The sequence below is a fragment of the Cucumis melo genome, chromosome 6, assembly GCF_025177605.1.
Source record: "Cucumis melo cultivar AY chromosome 6, USDA_Cmelo_AY_1.0, whole genome shotgun sequence".
Taxonomy (NCBI): Eukaryota; Viridiplantae; Streptophyta; class Magnoliopsida; order Cucurbitales; family Cucurbitaceae; genus Cucumis; species Cucumis melo.
The window spans coordinates 30,749,837-30,771,412 of NC_066862.1; the positions used below are offsets into that span (position 1 = coordinate 30,749,837).

General features: G+C 30.8%; 1 protein-coding gene and 3 long non-coding RNA genes across 9 annotated transcripts; 1 reads left to right on the forward strand and 3 right to left on the reverse strand.

Moving 5' to 3' along the window:
* The first annotated feature begins 4,402 nt into the window (after positions 1 to 4,402).
* On the forward strand, positions 4,403 to 13,838 carry LOC103490985 ((-)-germacrene D synthase-like). 6 transcript variants are annotated; one of them, XM_051086519.1, is made up of 8 exons: positions 4,426 to 4,631; positions 5,331 to 5,385; positions 5,452 to 5,601; positions 5,803 to 6,175; positions 6,706 to 6,924; positions 7,733 to 7,877; positions 8,188 to 8,448; positions 13,386 to 13,838. In XM_051086519.1, the coding sequence occupies exons 1-8, from the start codon at positions 4,476 to 4,478 to the stop codon at positions 13,680 to 13,682; spliced, it is 1,656 nt and encodes a 551-aa protein (XP_050942476.1). In that variant the 5' UTR covers positions 4,426 to 4,475; the 3' UTR covers positions 13,683 to 13,838. The 6 variants fall into 6 exon arrangements, with proteins under 6 accessions (XP_050942475.1, XP_050942476.1, XP_050942477.1 ...); XM_051086520.1 differs by having other exon boundaries at positions 5,530 to 5,601; XM_051086521.1 differs by having other exon boundaries at positions 5,530 to 5,601; positions 8,200 to 8,448.
* Positions 9,009 to 11,042, reverse strand: LOC127149970 (uncharacterized). The gene is made up of 4 exons (XR_007821887.1): positions 10,430 to 11,042; positions 9,603 to 10,311; positions 9,463 to 9,518; positions 9,009 to 9,231 (listed from the first exon to the last, which is right to left on the reverse strand). It is a non-coding gene; the product is annotated as an uncharacterized LOC127149970 (long non-coding RNA).
* Positions 11,676 to 12,190, reverse strand: LOC127149969 (uncharacterized). Its single transcript, XR_007821886.1, has 3 exons — positions 12,084 to 12,190; positions 11,774 to 11,916; positions 11,676 to 11,690 (listed from the first exon to the last, which is right to left on the reverse strand). It is a non-coding gene; the product is annotated as an uncharacterized LOC127149969 (long non-coding RNA).
* A 1,103-nt stretch (positions 13,839 to 14,941) lies between the features above and the next one.
* LOC127149972 (uncharacterized) lies at positions 14,942 to 15,812 on the reverse strand. The gene is made up of 3 exons (XR_007821889.1): positions 15,698 to 15,812; positions 15,538 to 15,615; positions 14,942 to 15,118 (listed from the first exon to the last, which is right to left on the reverse strand). It is a non-coding gene; the product is annotated as an uncharacterized LOC127149972 (long non-coding RNA).
* Between the last annotated feature and the right edge of the window lie 5,764 nt (positions 15,813 to 21,576).

Consider the following 21,576-nt stretch of genomic DNA (forward strand, 5'->3'; position numbering starts at 1 on the left):
AAGTTGGAGTCTTGGAAGAAAGCTTGTATCTTCGAAGGAACTTCAATCTTCGTGGGCGGTCAACTTCAGTAGTTGGAAATCTTCTAGCTTTTGGGAGAATTCTCTCTAGACGTTATAGAGTAAAAAATCCACCCCCTACAAATGAAGAGAACTCCTTTATTCATAAAATTTTCTAGTGGGCTTTTATGGACTTGAGCCTAGTTGGTCCATAGACCAAATCCATTAACTCAATCATATGAGTTTGGGTCATATTTAACCTATAGGCAAAGTTAAGCTTACCGTTGGGTTCAATTAAATTTTAGCTCAAATAAATAATATTTAATTGAACCAAAATAATTAATTTGATCCAATGGTCATAATAAAGACATGTGACATCATTAGGATTAGCCGATTTATCTTTAATTTTAATTTGGAACATATGTCAATTTTTAATTAATCTCAAATTTAATTATTTTAGTAAATGACATGACAATTTGTGAATAATTCCAAAATTTCTTATTCAACAAAGAGATTATGTTTTCCTCGCTTATTAGCAACATAACATCTTTGAAACTTGATTAAATCTCTTAATAAAGAGAATTAACAAGGGAAACTTACGTAAATGTAACAGAACACCAAACTATTTACCGCCCGTATAACAAAGCTCATAAAGTTAGCTATTTTTTGAATGTTCCAGGTTTGTCCTTCGACATTTCTTTTGCGATTAGTCTTTTACTGTTATTTCCTGTATCGTCTTCCTTCTACGATTTCCTCTTTCTTCTTTCCTATTTTTTTTTTTTTTGCAATTTATTTCCATCATCTTTATTATTTTTCAATTCTTTATTTATGTTGTTTAATCTTTCCATCGTTTTTTCTTTTCTTTTTTTTTTCGTTTTTCCATCGTCTTTCTACTTTTCCTCTTCTTTTTTTTGCTGCAATTTTTTTCCATCGTCTTTTTTTTATGTCATGTACAAAAAATAGCAAAATCTAAAAGATCGTGTAGAAAGAATCTTGAAAAAAAATCATTTAGATTGGAGTAGTCAAATGTAAACGATCATTTAAAAAAAAGTAAACGATCGTGTAAAAAAGATAAAAGATCGTGTAAAAAGAATCTTGAAAAAAAAATCATTTGGATTCGAGTAGTCAAATGTAATCGATCATGTAAAAAAATGTAAACGATCGTGTAAAAAAAGTAAATGATCATGTTAAAAAAATCTAAACGATCGTATACCAATAGAATTAAAAAAATCGTGTACCAAATTTTGAAAAAAAAATCATTTAGATTTGGGTCCCCAAATCTAAACGATCCTATAACCAAATTAAACGATCGTGTAACAAAATTAAACGATGGAATTGAAAAGATAAATTACAGCCACATCTAAACGATCGTGTAGCAAAATTAAACGATGAAATTGAAAAGATAAATTGTAGTCACATCCAAACAATCGCGTATAAATTGTAGTCATATCTAAACGATTGCGTATAAATTATAGCCATATCTAAACGATCGTTTATCAAACAATAACAAAATCTAAACGATCGCAAATATATTACGCGCGCGTTATTGACGGTATATTTTTGGTATTTTACATGGTGGACCTATGGACTTTTTCCGTTTTTAGAATTGTTTTATAGAGGGTAAATATTTTGCCGCTTTTTTATATTTTTGAAAAGAGGATTTATAATGGATATCTTTCTTAGAATAAAATATAAAGGATATAGCAACTTCATCAACGATTTGTAAAAATACCAAATTTTTTATTTCTTTTTAATATATTCCTAAAATACCCTTATTTTATATCAAATATATCGCTTGATTTTCTCTGCTCCACGATCTTCTTCTGGTATATCATTTTTTTAATTCTCTCAAACCTAATCAAATTTTCTATCTTTCACAATTGGTCCTCTCCCTTTTCCTTTTATAATTTTATCTTCGCTTTCAACTAGTCGATTTTTCGCTCGATTCTCGCCTCCAACGATCAATCGTCGTCCTGCTTTCAACAATTTTTAGCCTTCAAGGATTTTCGACGAGTAGCAATTTTCTACAATTTTCCGTTTGCTTCTACTTCGCTAAATCAATGTTATGGTTTTGATATTAATTTTTTGGTATGTTATCAAATTTTCTTTAAAAATCTAAGATTTGTTTCTTAGTTTTTTCATCCAATTTATGTTCATCATCTCTGTTTGATATTTGTTTTCAGATGTGATTCTTCCCTAAATTTTTCATTCAACGTCATCCAATTTTTACAATTTGATTTAGTTTCATCTTTGTAGGTTGATTTGGTTCAATCAATTTGATGATTTACTAGTATTTTTATTTAAAAAATATGTTTACTTTACTTGTATTGGACTTCATCGACTTTGTAGAATTGAACATATCATGATTTTTTCTATCAATTTTACGTTTTAGGTTAAAAGAAATTGAGATTTTTTTTTCTTGAAATTATTGATAAATACAAGTTATCACTTATACACTATTAGTTAGACTAGGTAATATGAGCATTGTAATATTAGTCTATCAGTGATAGACTTGTATTCTACATTACTGATATTAATTATAAGTTATCATTGATACTAGTCTATCAATGATAGACCCGTATCCTAGTCCATCACTAATAGACCCACCCGTATCCTAGTCCATCACTGATATTAGTCAGTCAGTGATATACATTATCTTCTATTAATGCCATGAGTGTAACACATTAGGATGATAATGGTATATATTTGTTTTTTTTTTTGCAGGAATTCAAAATTATGATTAATCAATGTTATGAGTCTAGCACTACCTCTAGTTTGCAAGCATCAAGCAGAAGGACCACGGAAAAAAAAAAAAAAATTGATTGATGAAAAGAAAAGTCACTTAAAATGTAGTCATTGTTGTCATGCTGGTCACAACCATAGAACATGCACACTTCCACTATTTTTACAATGATGTGACATTATGTTGTTGATAATAATCTTTATATTTTTCTTTAATTTTTTTGTTAGAAGGAAATACTTTATATTTGTTTGACTCAAACCTTTCGATAATAAGCCACATTTTTTATCAATACATTTCAAGTCTATACATGTTACTTTATTATAAAGTAGTAATGTCATAATGGAGTTTAATTTATAGTTGATAGTTCTATCGCTTATATACTTTACTATGAAGTTTGTCATTGATAGCTTCTATCAATGGTAGACTTCAACATGTATATTAACAAAACTTTTTCTCAATAAAATGCACCCATTAATAATACTTTGCAATTATTCAACATGTATAATTCTAATTTCTCAACGAAAACACAAAGCCACGTAACTTACCATGATTATTCCACCTGTCATCCCAAGTCAAACAAGCTAAACATTTTCTAAGTTTATCAAGGATTGAAACATATCATTGATAGACCATACCACTGATAGACCATAAGCAATAACGAATAATAAATTCAGATTAAGCTAAAACATCTAATACCAATCCAACACAAACAAGTTAAACATCCTTTTCAAGTTAATAGAAACATATCACTGATAGAACCTAAATAACAACACATAAAATTTTACATTAAACTAAATTATCTAATAACATTCAAATGCAAACAAACTAAACATCCTAAGTAACAACACACAAACTGAAAAACAAAGCAGAACCAAACATAAAATGAAGAAATCGATTTCAAACAAATAGAAAAAGAAAAAAGAATCTATTTCAAGCAAGTTACGACTAAATGGAAAACAAAGATACCTTACGAAAATAACTTATGATTTCAAAAGAAAAACAAATAACTTACAATTGAAGTGGAGAATAACGAAAAGCAAAGAAGTCCGTAGATGATGAGGTTGAGAACGTGAAGCGAAGTGAAAACGAAGGCACCGGCAACGGAAAACCAAATCGGAATACGAAGAAAGGAGAAGGAAGTGGAAGATGGAAGGAAAACGTAAATTATGAACGAAAGCTGAAAAACGGAAATTAAAAAGAAAGCTTTTGTTTTTAAATCAATTACTTTGTCGTTTCTGTCTCTTAACATATCATTGATTAGAACTTGTTTATATAAAAGTTTCTTAATGAGGAGAAACATAAACTATCTATGAGATAAAGAGAGTAGACTACTATTTGTTTTATCACTTTTATATAAACATACTTACTATCAAAATGTTTAATTAGAAAATTCTCTTTTACTAACTACGATATTTTCTTTTAATTAGCTGACTAAATAAAATAAATAAGCTTACAAAATAAAAAGAGCATGAAGTCCATGTTAATTCAATTGGTAAATATGTACTAAATATAAGATATCTCTAACACCATGTATTACATATGCCAAATGTTGTACGGCCTTTCTCTACACCATCCAGTTTTAGTGAATGTCTGTCCACTCCTTCTAACATCAATAGTTTCTTCACCTTCTTATCATCATCCAATCGTTATCTTATAAATTTCATTAACATAATTAAACTCACAACACAAGAAAAACCTCTATCAAAAGAAGCATAAAACTATTTTACCAATCTTCATGGAAAGAAAAATGTCATTTGAAGAAGTTAAATCAGATTCTATGACCTCAAATTCTAATAGCTCCTTCAATGATAATGGTGTTCCTCGTGGATCAGAAAAGTATCAACCAAGTTCTTTGGGACATTATTTCCTTTCTCATCAACCCAAAACTTTGGTATGTACAATATAAACATCATATTTATTTGGTATTTGATGCCTCCGTGTTGAAGTATTTTTGTTTCATATTGTTTATCATTTAAATGAATATGTTTTAGTCCATAATATTTGAGAGTCTAATTCGTAAGAACTTCATTTTTCTCTTTAATGCACCTTGTTAATATTATTCTTATTCTTTAATGAATCTCGATCTTTGTAAATAAATTTTACACTAGACTACTTATTATTTCTATATATTTTTATGAAATTTTGTAAGGAAGACTTATTCTCAGTCCTTAAATCCTTAATGATTTACCCCAACAATAAATGAAATCAAAACTTTTGGTTATGTCACTATCGCGTTAGGGCTATCCCTATCTAGCTATCGTAGCCCAAACGAGAGGACCATGTTTAATTATCGAGATCTTCATCTTTCTTGCACACTCTTTGCTATGTTTTTGCTATACGTATTGTGATGGAGTTGGAGAAAAATGAAGATCACGACAGACATGACCATCACATTGGAGCTATGCGTTACATATGTTCACTTGCAATAGGGTTCATTTTGATGGACGCAGAAGGTTACATCTCATATATATTGAATTGTGGTATAGATGGGATCATTAATCATTTAGGTGGTTGTGAAATGGTCATCCGTACAAAAGTATCTCTATTTGTTTTAGATTTTTGTTCTGATACAAACATTATGATAATTCAGGATGAAGACAAGATGATCAAGAAACAACTTCAAGAACTAAAAGAAGAAGTGAGAAGTATGTTTGTCACTATTGAGAAATTTTCAGAAAAACTAAGTTTAATTGATTCAATCCAACGTTTAGGTTTGTCTTACCACTTTGATGATGAAATTAATGAAGTTCTAATGTTATTAATGCAAAATCCTTGCAATATTGACGAAGAACATGAGGATCTTTATATTACGGCTCTTAGATTTCGATTGCTTCGACAACAAGGCTTGTTTATTTCATGTGGTAAGTCCTCTCAAAAGCAATTTTAACCAAAATTACCCTTGTCTAATAGGAACTGTACATTCAAAATGTTGCAAATATGTCTCTTTATATTTGCAATTTTTTAAAAATATTGCTGCATACTTAATAATTATTATAATAATTGCTACCTATTATAATTACCCTTGTTATTATTATTAACAACCTTTGTTGAACTTTAAACAGAGATATTCAATAAGTTTACAAATGAAAGGGGAGAATTCAAAGAATCAATTGGAAAGGATAAAATTGGTTTATTAAGTTTGTATGAAGCATCCCATTTGAGAATGAAAGGAGAAAATATATTGGATGAAGCATTAGCTTTCACAACTTCTTATCTTAAAGCAATGGCCATGGATTCCAACTCTCCATTCTACGAAGAAGCAAAATATGCATTGAAGTGGCCAATTTATAAAGCTGTGAAAAGGCTTATGGCTAGGCACTATATCTCTCTCTATAGCAACAATCCATTGAAGAATAATGTTTTGCTCACCTTTGCAAAGTTGGACTACAATTCTCTCCAAAAACTTTACCAGAATGAACTAAGTGAACTTACGAGGTGAAACTTCTTATTTAGCATGTTCCTCTAGAATCGTTGAAGTTTCTTAATATTTTCACTCTCGTTTATAAGGCCTTCTTGGATTAACTATAGAGAAACAGAAGAGTGTTTTCCAATAAAATCATTTTTTTGAACTCTTTTAATAAAAAATGCAAAAATTATTTTAAATAACAAAAATACTAAAAATATTTATAAATACAACAAAATATCACAATATATTCAATAAACATATATAGTAGTCTATCGTAAATAAACTGTTATATTTTGTTATATTGATAAATATTTTAGTTCATTTTAACTATATTTGAAAACAATCCAAAAAAACTATGTAAAATAAACTTTGAAAATAATTCATACATTTCAATTTTTTTTCAAAATGATTTATTTTCAAATTATCTTATTACACATTTGAATAGACTTATTTTCAAAATTACATATTAGAAAAGTCAAACCAAACGCACTCGATTGTCTATGTTAGATTAAGCCACGATAAAAAATCAATAATCTGATTTTTGAATGTAAACATGTAGGTGGTGGAAGAATCAAAAGTTCATGGAACAATTACATTTTGCAAGAGATAGGGTGGTGGAGTGCTATCTTTGGGCATTGGAAGCATTCTATGAACCAAAGTACTCTGCCAATAGAAGGATACTTCTCAAAATGATTTATTTCGTAACTATTATTGATGATATGTATGATGCATATGCCACAGTCGATGAACTTCAACTTTTCACTGAAGCAATTCAAAGGTTTTTTTCTCAACTCTTTTGTTTTATTTAATTAATTATGTTTAGATGTGTTTAAAGCTTGCCTAGCTTGCTAGTTTTGCAGTGCACTGAATATAAGATTATTCACCTTCAATATATTCATTTTTAGTTTTGTGGTGATGCTTTTGTGCAAAAGAAATTTAAAGTTTAATTTAAATAGTTGTAAATTTTATTATTGTAATCTGGTCGTATATTCATAGGCCATATGTTGAATATATTGGCCTTGTCCATCCTATTAGTCATTTATTCTCTTGTTTTAAAATTGTCAAGTAAAGAACACAGAAGAAAAATGTAAAACTTCATATTTAAAGAGTTTATATGACACATTTCTTTAAGCAATACTCTTATACTTGGTAGTTTGAAATATCCCATACCAAAACTCAAGCCATTCTAACAAATTTTCCACCTTGACTTGAATTCTCTACAGACAACATATGTATCTCAGCTGCAACGCACAAAACATTGCCAGACATACACTAGAATTTTCCCTCCCATTCCTCAAAATATGTCCCATAAAGAGATCATCAACACAAAACATCAGCAAGTTCAAAGAATATTGAAATTACTTTAGATGTGGAACCAACTTGGTGAATATATCAATCCTAATACCAATTTTCATCACCTTAGCCCTCTGCTCACTTCCTCAGAAAAGTGATATATATCTTATGTCTATATATTAGTATATAGGACTCTGTACCTAATACCAACATGAGTGAGAATATAATATTGGAATTCTAAAGAACTGTTAATTATTGTACTTCAATAACTTTAACGTTTGATTAAAATTCAGGTGGGATACCAAGAGCATTGAGAAGCTCCCAAATTATATGAAAGGTCTTTATCAAGCTATACTTGATTTTTTTGGAGAAATTGAAGAAGATATGAGCATGGATAATAGCACTGCACCATTTGCATTGGATTCTGCAAAAGAATCGGTAAATTATGTTGTTTTAGTATTTTTGTTTCGTATATATTTTCCTTGAAAAAAAGATAGGGTTAAAGTACCAATAAACTCAAAATTAGCTTTGCCTAGAGGCTTTCGTTGAAGGCCTTAATAAGTGAAATTCAGCAATAAAATGAGAAAAATGGCATTACAAAGATTTAAATTTTGTAAATGTTTTACTCTAATACCATGTAATTTAAATCGTCATTAACAATTCAAAAGATTTAGTCATATTTTATGGTGAATTTAATATTAGATCAATACTCTCACAAAAGTTCTCTCTTTCTATTATATGTTTGGAGTTTTGGGTACAGCTAAAAAGACAATGCAAAGCTTATTTGGTGGAAGCAAAATGGTTCAGTGAAGGATATGTGCCAACAATGGAAGAATACATGAACGTTGGCGTTGTTTCAATTGGCCCCTATGTTTTGGCTTTAGTTCCCTTCTTAGCTTTGGGGAATGTCGATACAAAAGAGGTTTTCCAATGGGTTCAAACTGATCCAATGCTTCTTAAAGCAGGTGGAATAATTGCCAGACTCATGAATGACATAACTTCCCACAAGGTATAGAAAACACTACAAGAAATTTGGCCTTTAATGTCGGTTTAAAACCGACATTAAAGGCCTTTAATGTCACTTGGCGACCGACATCTTTGCGAGCGTTATTAAAGGGCTTTAATCTCGATTGTGCTTCAATGTCGGTTTATAACCGACATTAAAGACATCTTTAATGTCGGTTATAAACCGACATTAAAGGCCTTCAATGTCGGTTATAAACCGACATTAAAGGCCTTCAATGTCGGTTATAAACCGACATTAAAAACCTTCAATGTCGGTTATAAACCGACATCTTTGAAGGTGTTATTGAAGGCCTTTAATGTCGGTTTATCTTTAATGTCGGTGGATAACCGACATTAAAGATATCTTTAATTTTTTTTTAATCGACATTAAAGCTGTCTTTAATGTCGTTTTTTCAAATTTATTTTTATTAAATCCTTGCATTATTGTCCATTTTGTATAACACCAAATAGTTAAAAATGAAATCTTTTACTTGTACATATACAAAATGAAATCTTAATAATGTGTACATTTATATACAACTTGGCTCCAAATACAAAGAAATTATGAAGCTTAATTATTATACACTGATCATCCTTTGGAAAAAAAGAAAGAAAGAAAGAAAAAGAATATATTGAGAGAGCAATAACTAAAATTGCAACTAATAGCAAACTAGAACGCTTCACAAATGACCATCTTCAAGATCTTGTCACAAAGATAAGGGTCTGGCTAATTGTACTCACTTGCAACCATTTCTTCTATTGCAGTCATTTGTTTAGTGATATCTCCCTGTAAAAGACATCAAGATGGTTGAATTGATAAGTAACAATGTTATGACCTAGTTATAATTGCAAGTCTCGCAACCGAAACCTACGTAACTAAGTATCCATATCACAAACAAAACAAAAATGTAAAAAACAGAAACCAACTTATTTAAGAGAAAAAAAGGTCGTTCAAAGCAAGCAAACCACATATCACAAAGATTTTTTTTTTTAATCTTCAAAAGAAAAAACACCACACCAGGGCCAGCGGTATTTCCTCCTTGCCATAACCTGACTGAAAAATATGGCAACAAACTAGAAACAACAATGAACTTTGCGAATAAATAATAAATATGGCATCCTGTTGGTTGTTACATGAAAAATATTTCCTACACCTACCTTTTAGATATACATACATCATATCCTCTGAGAATTGTGATGAAGAGCAATTCTACAACACCTTTATTTCTCCATCAAGAAAGCCAATGCCAAAGAGCCTTGAACAGGCAAGTTACAGTACAATGAACCAACCACCAATGACTAAATCTTCACCACAAACACAAACTATATAGTCAGACGAAAATAGCCTACACCCCAAAGTCAAACTATTCTAACTCCACAAAACTATTATATAATCCCACAAATTACAATAACCACAAACTATGGCAACTCTGAACCCAAACAACTCCAAAGACTCTATGTTAGCAAATGCTTCAAATCTTATAATGCCGTCTAGACGTAACTTCAAAGTATAATGAACCCAAGAATAAGATTGACTAATGCCTAGAAGATGCTTCATTTTCTCTCCCTCCTATAGAGTCTATTCAGAAAGAAATTGCCATCTTTATTAGTATAATAGTATTAGCTTCCTTTCTAATTACCATATATCTCATCTGAGTTAGAAACAAATGAACATTTATCATGAATGACTCAATGAGAACACGCATAAATTAAACTATAAAATGCCAGCATCAATCGTACAAAAATTATGCACAACCTGTTGTGAAGTCCCATAGGACTGGGACCTCTGGCAGACACTTTTGGTCTTCGATTCCTCCTTTCTCAATTGCTCATCATAGTCTCTTTTCTTCACAAAGTTAGAAAGAACCTAATTTCCCATGCAAACATGAGTAAGAGATGATAATGGCCATAGATTTGAAAGCCACTCAACTCTCCGGAAGATATGATTGAAGAAACAGAAAGCTAAGACAAAAAATGAAAATTACCTCATATGCACATTGAAGCTTCTTAAATGACTCACTCGCCAATGGGCTTCCCATATTTTTATCAGGATGCACAAGCACAGCCTAAAAGAAAAGACAAACATTAGTACAATTTTTCCTCAAGAGATTCTAGGAGTGACTAAATACTAGAATGTTGGCATCAAAAGCAAATGGAAAGGAATTTCATTAGCCTCTGACATCATTTTACTTTAATATTTTCTTTCGAAAAAAAAAAGCAGTATACCAGTGTACCAAAACTGATTAAGAGTATCATAAATATTTTAATATGATACAAAAGATTAAGTGTAGCATCTTGTCATATGAAATAGCATAGACATGAGTCACATGACATACAACCACGAATAGATCACTATATATTTACATATTAAGTTAGAAAATCAACATGTCACTACATCTGACATATGTCTCAGTGTAGATATAGAATTCTGTTACAATTATAGGTCAATTTCCATTAGATAGAGATGGTTTTAAGAATTTTCATGAGGAACTTGCCTAACAGGAAAAATATCTAAGGAATATAGTAATGTTTCATTCACAGAATGCAAGTCAGTTCCCCTTCAAGATATATTTTTAGAATTCACTAGAAAAATGTGTTGAGAGTTTACTATATATATATATGCCAGAAATCAAAAAATATTGAAGTACTTGAAAAAAAAAGGTGCACAATGATACACATTTAACATTTAACATAGAGTAATGATACACAAACTTTAAGTTCATTTGTCATTGGGATAAAACATCAATTACTATTTCATAGAAACACAATTAAAAAGTCATAGAAACACAATTAAAAAGACCCCTTTAATTTCTGGAGAAAAAAGAGTATTTAAAACAAGAAAATGCATAGGAAATTAAATTAAATGAAATCCAAAAAAGAGGAAAATGCAAATTAATGATTAGAAAAACGAGTACTTACAATAATTTGAGAGGAAATCTTGGATACTCCAAAACCCTTGAGAAGAAATCTAAGGATTGCCAATGAAAAACACAACAAAACCAGCTGTAATTCCAAACGAGGCAAATAACTATGTAAGCTCGTCTAATTATGAGATTCAAATCATTAAGAACCTGAACCACTTCCAATAAACTCCCTCGCTTATTAGCACTATCAACCTGAAAAATTTCACAACTCAATTCCAATTAGAAAAAACCCAAAACCCATCTTGAAAATAAGAATTGAAGTAGAAAAAAAAAGACCTTAATCGGAGTAGCTTTTCTGCTGGAATCATTATCAATGGTAACCCTGGAAAACAAAACCCATTTAAAAAAAGAAACAGAGTAAACAAAACCCATAATGAAAATCGAAGATTAAAGAGAAAAAGAAACCTGTGAGGGTTCATACGATTGACGAGCTTCTTGAACTCGTTGTCGAGAGGGAGAGAAAGGGACCAACAATCCATAAGAAGAGAGTGACGGAACTATCGAAGAAGAAGAGAAAATAGAGAGCGATGGTGATTCGACCCTAAACCCTAAAGTTGGATATGAATAGTTCATAAAATTATAAAAAACAAATCAATCAACGGCAACATTCCCATTGAACGAAACGGGGAAACAGAAACTCAAAGGAAGGAAACCCAATGAAAATCGAAAATCAAAATCGAAGATGAAGAATGGAAAATGTAAAATACGAATTTACCTCTACAGAAAGTGGATGAGCATGCCTTTGGATGAATATGGGAAGGATTCAGAAAAAGAAAAGAAGATGAGAAAAACAATGAGAAATCTGTGATCTTCCTCAATCACTTTCTCTCTGCCAAACCAACACCAAGGATGCCGATTGACTTTTGAAGGAGAGAGGTTGAAGAAGGTTTCCAAAACCAACGCCAAATCACAATAGTGGCGACAAGCTCAATGGTGGCAGCGATTGTTATTCGGAGAAGGAACGGGCATCGGAGAAGAAAAAGTCGCCGAAGAAGAAATGGACGAATTCATTTGGAGAAGAAAAGGGATTGCACGAGTAGGAGAGGGTCGAAAGAGTAAAGTAAGAGAGAGACTGTTATTTTTTCACAAAATAAAATTATTAAAAAAAATTAAATGGACCTTTAATGTCGGTTTTCAAAATGGCGGACCTTTAATGTCGGTTTAAAACCGACATTAAAGCTTAGTCTTTAATGTCGGTGGAAAACCGACATTAAACATCCGCCTTTTCAAAACCGACATTAATGTTCATTTTTCATTTTTCCCAACCGACATTAAAGCCTATATTTGTTCTAGTGAAAAATATAAAGAAGTTAAAGTACCATTTGATCGCAACTTTGTTTACTTTTAATATAATCCCTACAATGAATATAAAATTTAGTTTCTAATGCGATAGTGCGTTCATCTTTTGAAAAACTTTTTTTTTGTCAAATATAACATTCTTTACTATAAATTTTGAAAATATATTCCCTATATTTCCTTGCATATGAAAATTATTGAATTAACTTTTAAAACCTAAATGTTTATTTACAGTACAACTACTATATATAATTAAACAATTGAAAATATAAAGACTAAACATCAAACTCATATTGATGAATAAATATTTGGCTAATGTCTATCATGAACTTTGATATCTGTTAAGTAAACATGAAATTTATTTCAACACAAAATTATATTAGTTTGGCTTTTACACTTCAACATCTGTGTAATTATACATACACATATACATATATATAATTATATTCAAATATAGCAAAATGAACCAAAATATTTTTAAAATATGGCAAAATATCACAGTCTAACTGCGATAGATTGTGATGATTCCTATCTTTATCATGATAGACATAGATATTAGTATAAGATAGAGGTCTATCACAAATAACCTTTGATATTTTTCTATATGGGCAAGTGTTTTCGACGAGTTTTATTATTTAAAATAATTTTATTGTACTTATTCTATTTATTAATAAAAGATATATCTTTTTAGTTTTCATTTTATGGTGTGTTTCATTCTTAGTTTGGACAAGGGAGAGGACATGTGGCTTGTGCAGTTGAGTGCTACACGAAACAATATGGAGTACCGAAAGGAGAGGCCATAGTTGAACTAAACAAGGAAGTGGTAGAAGCATGGAAAAGTATGATACAAGATCACATTGACGTGAAATTTTGTACCAAGTTTCCAGATGTGATCCTTCACTTCGGTTTGAATCTTGCTCGAGTAGCAAACTTTTATTATAAAGAACGAGATGGTTTCACTTTCGTCGATGGAGAAACTAAACATCTTATGACCTTATCGCTCACCATGCCAATTTGATCCTATCTATAGTAGTTTCTTGTTTCTATCAAATATAAGTGTTCACAGACACATAATTAATGATTAAAAGAATGTTTTTAGTGAGGAAAATGTGTTACATATATATGTCCTTTTTGTTATATGAAGTTTAATAAAAATAATTATCATGTTTAGTAATTTTTTTTGGTTAAGTTTTCATCATATTTGGTTATTACCGTCATGAATTCAAAATATGTATGAAACAATGTGATTCAAATATCTAATATGTTGACTGAGGAATAATATATCTCCCGCACAATCTACTTATGTATTAGTTGGTTAAAGTTGTTAGGACAAACCACACTTGTATACATTTTGTTAACCTTTCTCTTAGTTAAGGTTTATTCTCTTTTATTTACACTTAAAGAGTTTTGTATCTAAGACTATGAGTGATTATTAAAGAAATATATATTAATTATTGATGAGTCACGTTAATGTTCTAATGAAGATCTAACATAAGATCTAGGGTTAGTTTTTTTAGTTATGATTACTTTTAATTATGTTTAGTTATCTGGGCTTTTAGTGCTTAGCTTATTGCGGGCCTTATTTATTTTCTTGGGCGGTGTTCCTTTTACCCTAGTTTATATTTCCTTGCATTGAAAACTGGCGATAGTTTTTGATATTAATGTCGCCGTGTACCCGAGACGATACGGAGCGACAAACGTCCTCAAAAAGGGTTAATTTTAAAAATAAAAAAAGAGTCATCACTACAAGAAATCTAGCCTTTAATGTCGATTAAACCGACATTAAAAGCCTTTAATGTCACTTGACGACCGACATCTTTGCGAGCGTTATTAAAGGCCTTCAATGTCGGTTATAAACCGACATCTTTGAAGGTGTTATTGAAGGCCTTTAATGTCGGTTCATCTTTAATATCGGTGGATAACCGACATTAAATATGTCTTTAATGTCGCTTATGATACATCTTTAATGTCGTTTTCCCACCGACATTAAAGATGTCTTTGATTTTTTTTTAACCGACATTAAAGTTGTCTTTAATGTCGTTTTGAAACCAACATTAACGATGTCTTTAATGTCGTTTTTTTTAATTTATTTTTATTAAATCCTTTCATTATTGTCCATTTTGTATGACACCAAATAGTTAAAAATGAAATCTTTTACTTGTACCTATACAAAATGAAATCTTAATAATGTGTACATTTATATACAACTTGGCTCCAAACACAAAGAAATTATGAAGCTTAATTATTGCACTGATCATTCTTTGGTAAAAAAAAAAAAGAAAGAAAGAAAAAGAATATATTGAGAGAGCAATAACTAAAACTACAACTAATAGTAAACTAGAATGCTTCACAAATGACCAACTTCAAGATCTTGTCACAAAGATGAGGGTCTGACTAACTGTACTCACTTGCAACCATTTCTTCTATTGCAGTCATTTGTTTAGTGATAGCTCCCTGTAAAAGACATCAAGATGGTTCAATTAAGTAACAATGTTATGACCAAGTTGCTAGTAGAAATATTCACATTTGATTACTAATTAATAAAGTAAAGGGTTGGTTACCAAACATAATTTTTATTACGCAATGCGGAAGGGTCTGAGGGTGGTTAGATGAATCGATGACAACAATCGAAATATGCAAAAGAACCCAAAACTTTATTTTTTTTAAGGAAATTAAAAACATGAGTTAGCATAAATATTTCCGTTTCTCATTATCAATAAATTAAATTAAGAGACTAAAAACTCACTCCTCGATTAACTACATTAACTAAAGCAACAACCATTATAGCTCTTTAAGTAAATCATAAGAGAACTGAAGATGACGATTGACTATATTAGTTGAAAATGAAGAAAAATAAAAAACTTCAGACTTACATGTATTTATCATAGCAATGAAACTCACCAATCTCGGGAAACATCCATCTTCAATCAGCAAAAGGATGTGCAGGATACCTGTAAAAGGTCCCTCTATATAAGCCCTCAAGCAACACCTTTGAAGTTCCCGTTTAAATATCAATAATTATTATAAAAGTACCTAAGCTCTCCAAAAGGGCCAAGACCAATGCTTTTCCTGTATCAAATCTCCAACTAAGTGACCAAAATTCTTAACAAAGCGGAATATGAAGTCTTCATAGCACTGGAAAGCATATCATGACTATAAAATAGAACCACAAATCAGAGGTAAAATATGATCACATTCGAAAAGAGTTTGTGGGATTACAACATCAATCGAACTTTCAGCACAATGATAGAACAATAGGATCAAAATGAAGAAAAACAATGTTGAGATCATAAAAGTTAATTCTTACGGACCATTCTTTTTATAAGTACTTGAGCGCTTTGACTTGTACTGATAATTCTTTTTATAAGTATTCAAACGTTTTGACTTGTACTTGAAATGGAGTAGACAAGCCACCTGCAGACAACTCAAGTTTTGAGAAATAGTCACTATCATAATAGTCTTTCCATTGCCAAACAAAAGAACCAACATAAAGTCACCACCAAAACAGTTTTTTCTTCACATAATTAAACTTCTCGCTTTTCTAAATTGTTAAACTAAGTATTTGAAACAACACCACCAAAAAAAAAATTTCTAAACCAAGTGCAACCACATAACAGTCTTACCAAGATAATATTGTAACTTGTTCATTCAAGTCTTCCTAAAAAACAAATTGAGAAACATGGTAAGATAAACTTTTTTGTATAATACCTTCAATTCCAAACAGTTGAATGAAGCTTGAACTTGAACAATCAATTTCCTACATATTATTTGGTGCTTGTGATTTGTTTGATTACACAGATAAGAGAACAATATATCTCTTGGTTGTTCTTATGACTAAACAACAATTGTTACAATAGAGCCATCAAAAACAAGAATCTGATTTGAACAACATAACCACATTACAAAGCAAAACAGCAAACAACTCCATAACCAATACAGCTATAATCAATATCTAATTTCTCATATGTTCACTATCTATAACCTGAAAAAGAATACTCTTAAACTCAATGTCACGATTCCTTTGCTGAATATCCATAAGATAACCAAACAAAGAATAATTTCATAAATTTCTTAGCATAGTCATACGAATTTACTCATAATTGAAGCCTTTGGTAATGTCCTACAATACATTAACGTTAGAAAATGTTCTTATCTCTATCTCTGTTCATTATCAGATTTCCTAAACTCAATGTCACGTTGCCTTTGCTGAAGCAAAAAATATATACAAATATACAATTGCAAGTCCTCGCAGCCGAAACCGACATAATTCAGTAAACATCACAAACAAAACAAAAATGTAAAAAATAGAAACCAGCTTATTTAACAAAAAAAAAAAAAGGTTCAACGCAAACCGAATCATTCGAGAACATATTCAACAAGCCGGAAATCCAAATGTGATAAGTGTCTAGTTCAAATACTTAGCATAATGGTCCAAGTTATTATTGATAAACATAAGTACACTATTGACGTTCAAATATCTTTACTCTTTTTCCTTATTAGGTTTGAGATTACTGTTACATCTCCAACCGTACAACTTTTTTTAAATATAATTTGAAATATTTTTATATAAATTTCAAATTCTTGTTTTAAACATGATAAGGGAAGTTCACGAAGAGAGACTTACTATGGATGGCAGAAATGGCTGGAAAACAATTATCTACAAAAATACTACCCTCTAACCATTACATAACAAATGTGGAGGAATTCAAATAAGAACAAAATAGCACTTTCACATCCATGTCTTATTGGTTTGTAGTTTTATAACAACTTGTTTTCCCTTTTCTTCCTAAAAAATATTCACATATTTGGTAGTCATCTACGCAACCCCCCCCCCCCCTTTCCATCTTTCCATTTTTCTTATGTTTTACAATTATTGACATTTTCATCTATATCCTTTTGCTCAGTACTACTACTCCCGTACTCTTCTTCTGCTTAATTACCCCTACCTATTTCTAGCTTCCTTTAACATTATTTTTATTCAGTATATATATATATACCAATCTCTTGTTGCATGAAGCATATAATGAATTATAAGCTACACTTTCATTTTAAGTAAAGGATAACCGATAACTCAAACTTTTTAGACCTTAAAGTTCCAAATTGTCATTTAGCCTTTAATATTTTATATTTTATATTCTATAAAACCAGAATGTAACATATTTTCTTAAACGATAAAAAATGACTTAGTTCAACCAGTTTTTTTAATTTTTGCTTGTTAGTAGACATGAATCAAATATAAGTAGGCATGAAATCCATAAGGAAATATTTATACCAAGTCACTAGAAGAAGAGGCTTACCTGGAACGAACTCGAGTACCTGCGTATGGAGACCGATTTCTTGTGCTTGAGATCTGAGGAAGGCGACGACGGAGGCGTAATCGGGATCTGGATGTGTGATTTTGATTCTGAAGTAGCGTTGAAAGTGAGAGACCGGAGAATCTTGATCGGATTCATCATCAACGTACTACGAATGGCTGAAAGAGAGAGAAAATGAAAGGAGAAGAAGATAAAGAGTAACTGAAAAGAAGCGATAGTGAAGGCGGAAGTTCAACATGGGTTGTGCCGGTGGTTGCGGTGGTCAAGTAGTTCAAGTAATTGGCAGAGCCGGTCGGAAAGATGGTCGTCGATCGAACCTGTGGTCGGAAGAAGAAAACAATCTTATTAGCATCGAATAAGAACAGAACACACCATTTTTATGATACAAGAGTTCATATTATTAATAAAATATCAACAATAGAAAAAACCACAGTACCACATATTACCTTATCTAGTTGCTCAACTTCAGTTTTCCCATTAAAAAGAGGTTAGGGATGCGGACGAAAAATAGATCCAAAGCAAAAAAAAAAAAAAAAACACAAACAAACACATCACATATTCAAAAAGGGATGGAAGAAACTGACGATGACGACAGGGATGGAAGAATCTGATGTATGCTGGTGGTGGTAGCGGCAGCTGTCGAAGAAGAGAGGGAAGAAACTGATGAGATTGAGAAGGGTGAAAGAAATTTGAGAAAGATGAAAAATAGTGTGTGGGAGGGTTTGAGAAAAGAGTAAAGTAAGAGAGAGAAACTTGAATTTTTACAAAATTAAAAAATAAAATAAAAATAAAATAAAAATGGGTTTTAATGTCAGTTCTAAAAAAGCAGGGTGTTTAATGTCGGTTTTAAACCGACATTAAAGCTCTATCTTTAATGTCGATTTAAAGCCGACATTAAACATCCGCCTTTTGAAATACGACATTAAAGCCATTTTCAATTTTTTTCACCCGACATTAAAGACTAGATTTCTTCTAGTGTGACTACCAATCTTTTTTACGGTGTGATTGGACGTTGAAATAAAGTAAATAAATCTTAAATAAAATAAAAAATGGTCTACAAAAAAGAACTAGAGTTAAGTTCGGAAGTCATTTGTGTATGGGGAAGCAGTTAGCACCCCGTAACACCCGTTTAGAAAATAGTGACTAAATTTACTATCTTGAATTCATTTAGAAAAAATAAGATTTTTTTTATAAATGTTTCTTATTTCATTGCTCCTCGCTCCAATATTTCAATAAACGTTCCCATAAAACAAGTAAAAAACATTCCATTAATTAGACTATATTGATGAAATATTCCTCACCTTAAGTGAATAAGAAATTATTGCAATTTCTCAAAATCTATCATAGGCTAGTCTACGAATAAAGCTTTTTTTTAAAAAAAAAAAAACATTGATTAAATTCATTTTTTCTTAGATCAAATCTCGAATTTCCAAGATATTGGTCCCTCACCTTAAGAATCTAGAAATAACGGACTCCCAGAAATTTCTAGATTTCATACATTATAGAATTTTTTTTAGCATAACCAACTTGGGTATAGCCATATTTCTAGATACATATACACATACATATATACACATACATACGTATGTGTATCTACATACATCATATATGTATATATGTATGTATGTATGTTATGTATATATATGTATGTATGTGTGTATGTATGTGTATATATATAAGTCAGATGTTATATCCTATTCTCTTAATAAAAAATGCAACCACTTGACTCATCTAGTCAATCCTCTACCATAAGATGCACAACATGTGTTGATCTCGTAGAACATTGTACCTGCAAGGTACACTACCCCATAGATAAAGCTAATAGTTACCCCTCAGTCCATTCTAAACAGTCTATGACAGTCGCATCAAAACATATTTAAACCTAACAATTCATTCTCTACACATAACCAATCAAAACAAACATGCTAAGGTATATCATAGTTCAGTCAGTAGTACAATCCATCAATATTGTAACGACCCAACACTTTATACTGAGATGAGGTTATCACTATTAAAAATAAATAAAGACTTTCTTAACAAAATGGAAGATAACACTAAACTGTATTGAAAAGTTCAAATACTCAATTATAAATCGTAAATAAAAGTATATAGAAATAAGTCTAGAAAATAAAATCCTAGTTCGGTCCTTGTAATCCCCCAATATTTAAGGTAATTTATATTGATTATCTTAAGTTAAATTTTTTTTAAATCTTGGGTGTTATTTAATTTCTGATATTTAATTGGAACTTATTAGATATTTTGGAAAAATATCTAATTGTTTGTCTTTGAGAGAATGTGATTAATTATATTAATTAATTCTTAATTGAAGTTGGAATAATTATGAGGTAGATATTATGGTTATGTAAGGATAGTTGTTTTGGAGAAAGATATTTTGTGGAGAGAGAGAAAGAAATTTAAAATAATAATTATATAGTGGTAAATATAATTATTATTTGGAAAAGATAATTATGATATTTATTTAGAGAAAGGTTGATGTGATTGGTGAAAGTATTGGTTTAAAAAGGGAGATTTGGTGGGTTTAAATGAAGAGAGAGAAGATTTGATTGTTTTGGAATAAAATAAGGAATAAGAAAAAGGGAAAATAATAATAATAGTTTTTTTAATTTAATAGGCCTTGGGAACATCAACCATCTTCTTCATTGATAAAAAAGGAAAAGGCACTAGAAGAAATATGATCTTTAATGTCAGTTGTAGAAAATGGAAACAGATCTTTAATGTCGTTTTTTAAAATACGGATGTTTAATGTCCGTTTTAAACCGACATCAAAGATGAAGGATTAATGTCGGTTTTAAACCGACATCAAAGATGAAGGATTAATGTCGGTTTTAAACCGACATTAAAGATCTATTTTTTCCAAACCGACATTATAGATATATTAAACATAATAATTTTGTAAAAGATATATTTAGGGTTTCAAACCCTAAATCACCATCTCTCCTGCCACTTTCCATTTCTCTTGCCCTTTCCATTTCCCTTTCCTTCATCTTCTTCAGTCGAAGGAAGACCCAACGTCGATACTTCTCCTTGCCATCGAACATCCGTTCGTCGGTCGTCGTGTCTACCAACTGCGCTCAATTTGACCACAGCATCGAATCTGGCCATTTTTATTTTTATCTTCTTTCCTCTATATTTTCATTCTTTTTCCCCTTTTTGTTTCGATCTAACCTTTTTTTTTATGGTTTTCAATTTTTTCTCAGCAAACAAGAGATTGGAAAGATGGTAGAAAGGAACAACATAAATGAAGAGATTATATTGGAAAGAATGGAGATTTTAGAATGGAGGTTGTGGGTTTTATATATGGAATCTGAGGCCATGAGTTTCAGGTAATTTCTTCCATCTTTGTTTTAAGAAGAAATGCCTATAAGTTGTTAAGAAATTTCTGACTCTGGGTTTTGCTTATTCTCAATATTTTCTTCCTCTTTAGGTCCTTACAACGTAATGACGTTTGATTTTGAGGATATTGTGTCTCCTAAATGATTTTCGTGCTCCACATCGCCATGTTCTTCTACCAAATCCCAATTCCTAATCTATTTCTACTCTTCACAGCCAAGGCAAGCTCAAAGATATCATTAAAGC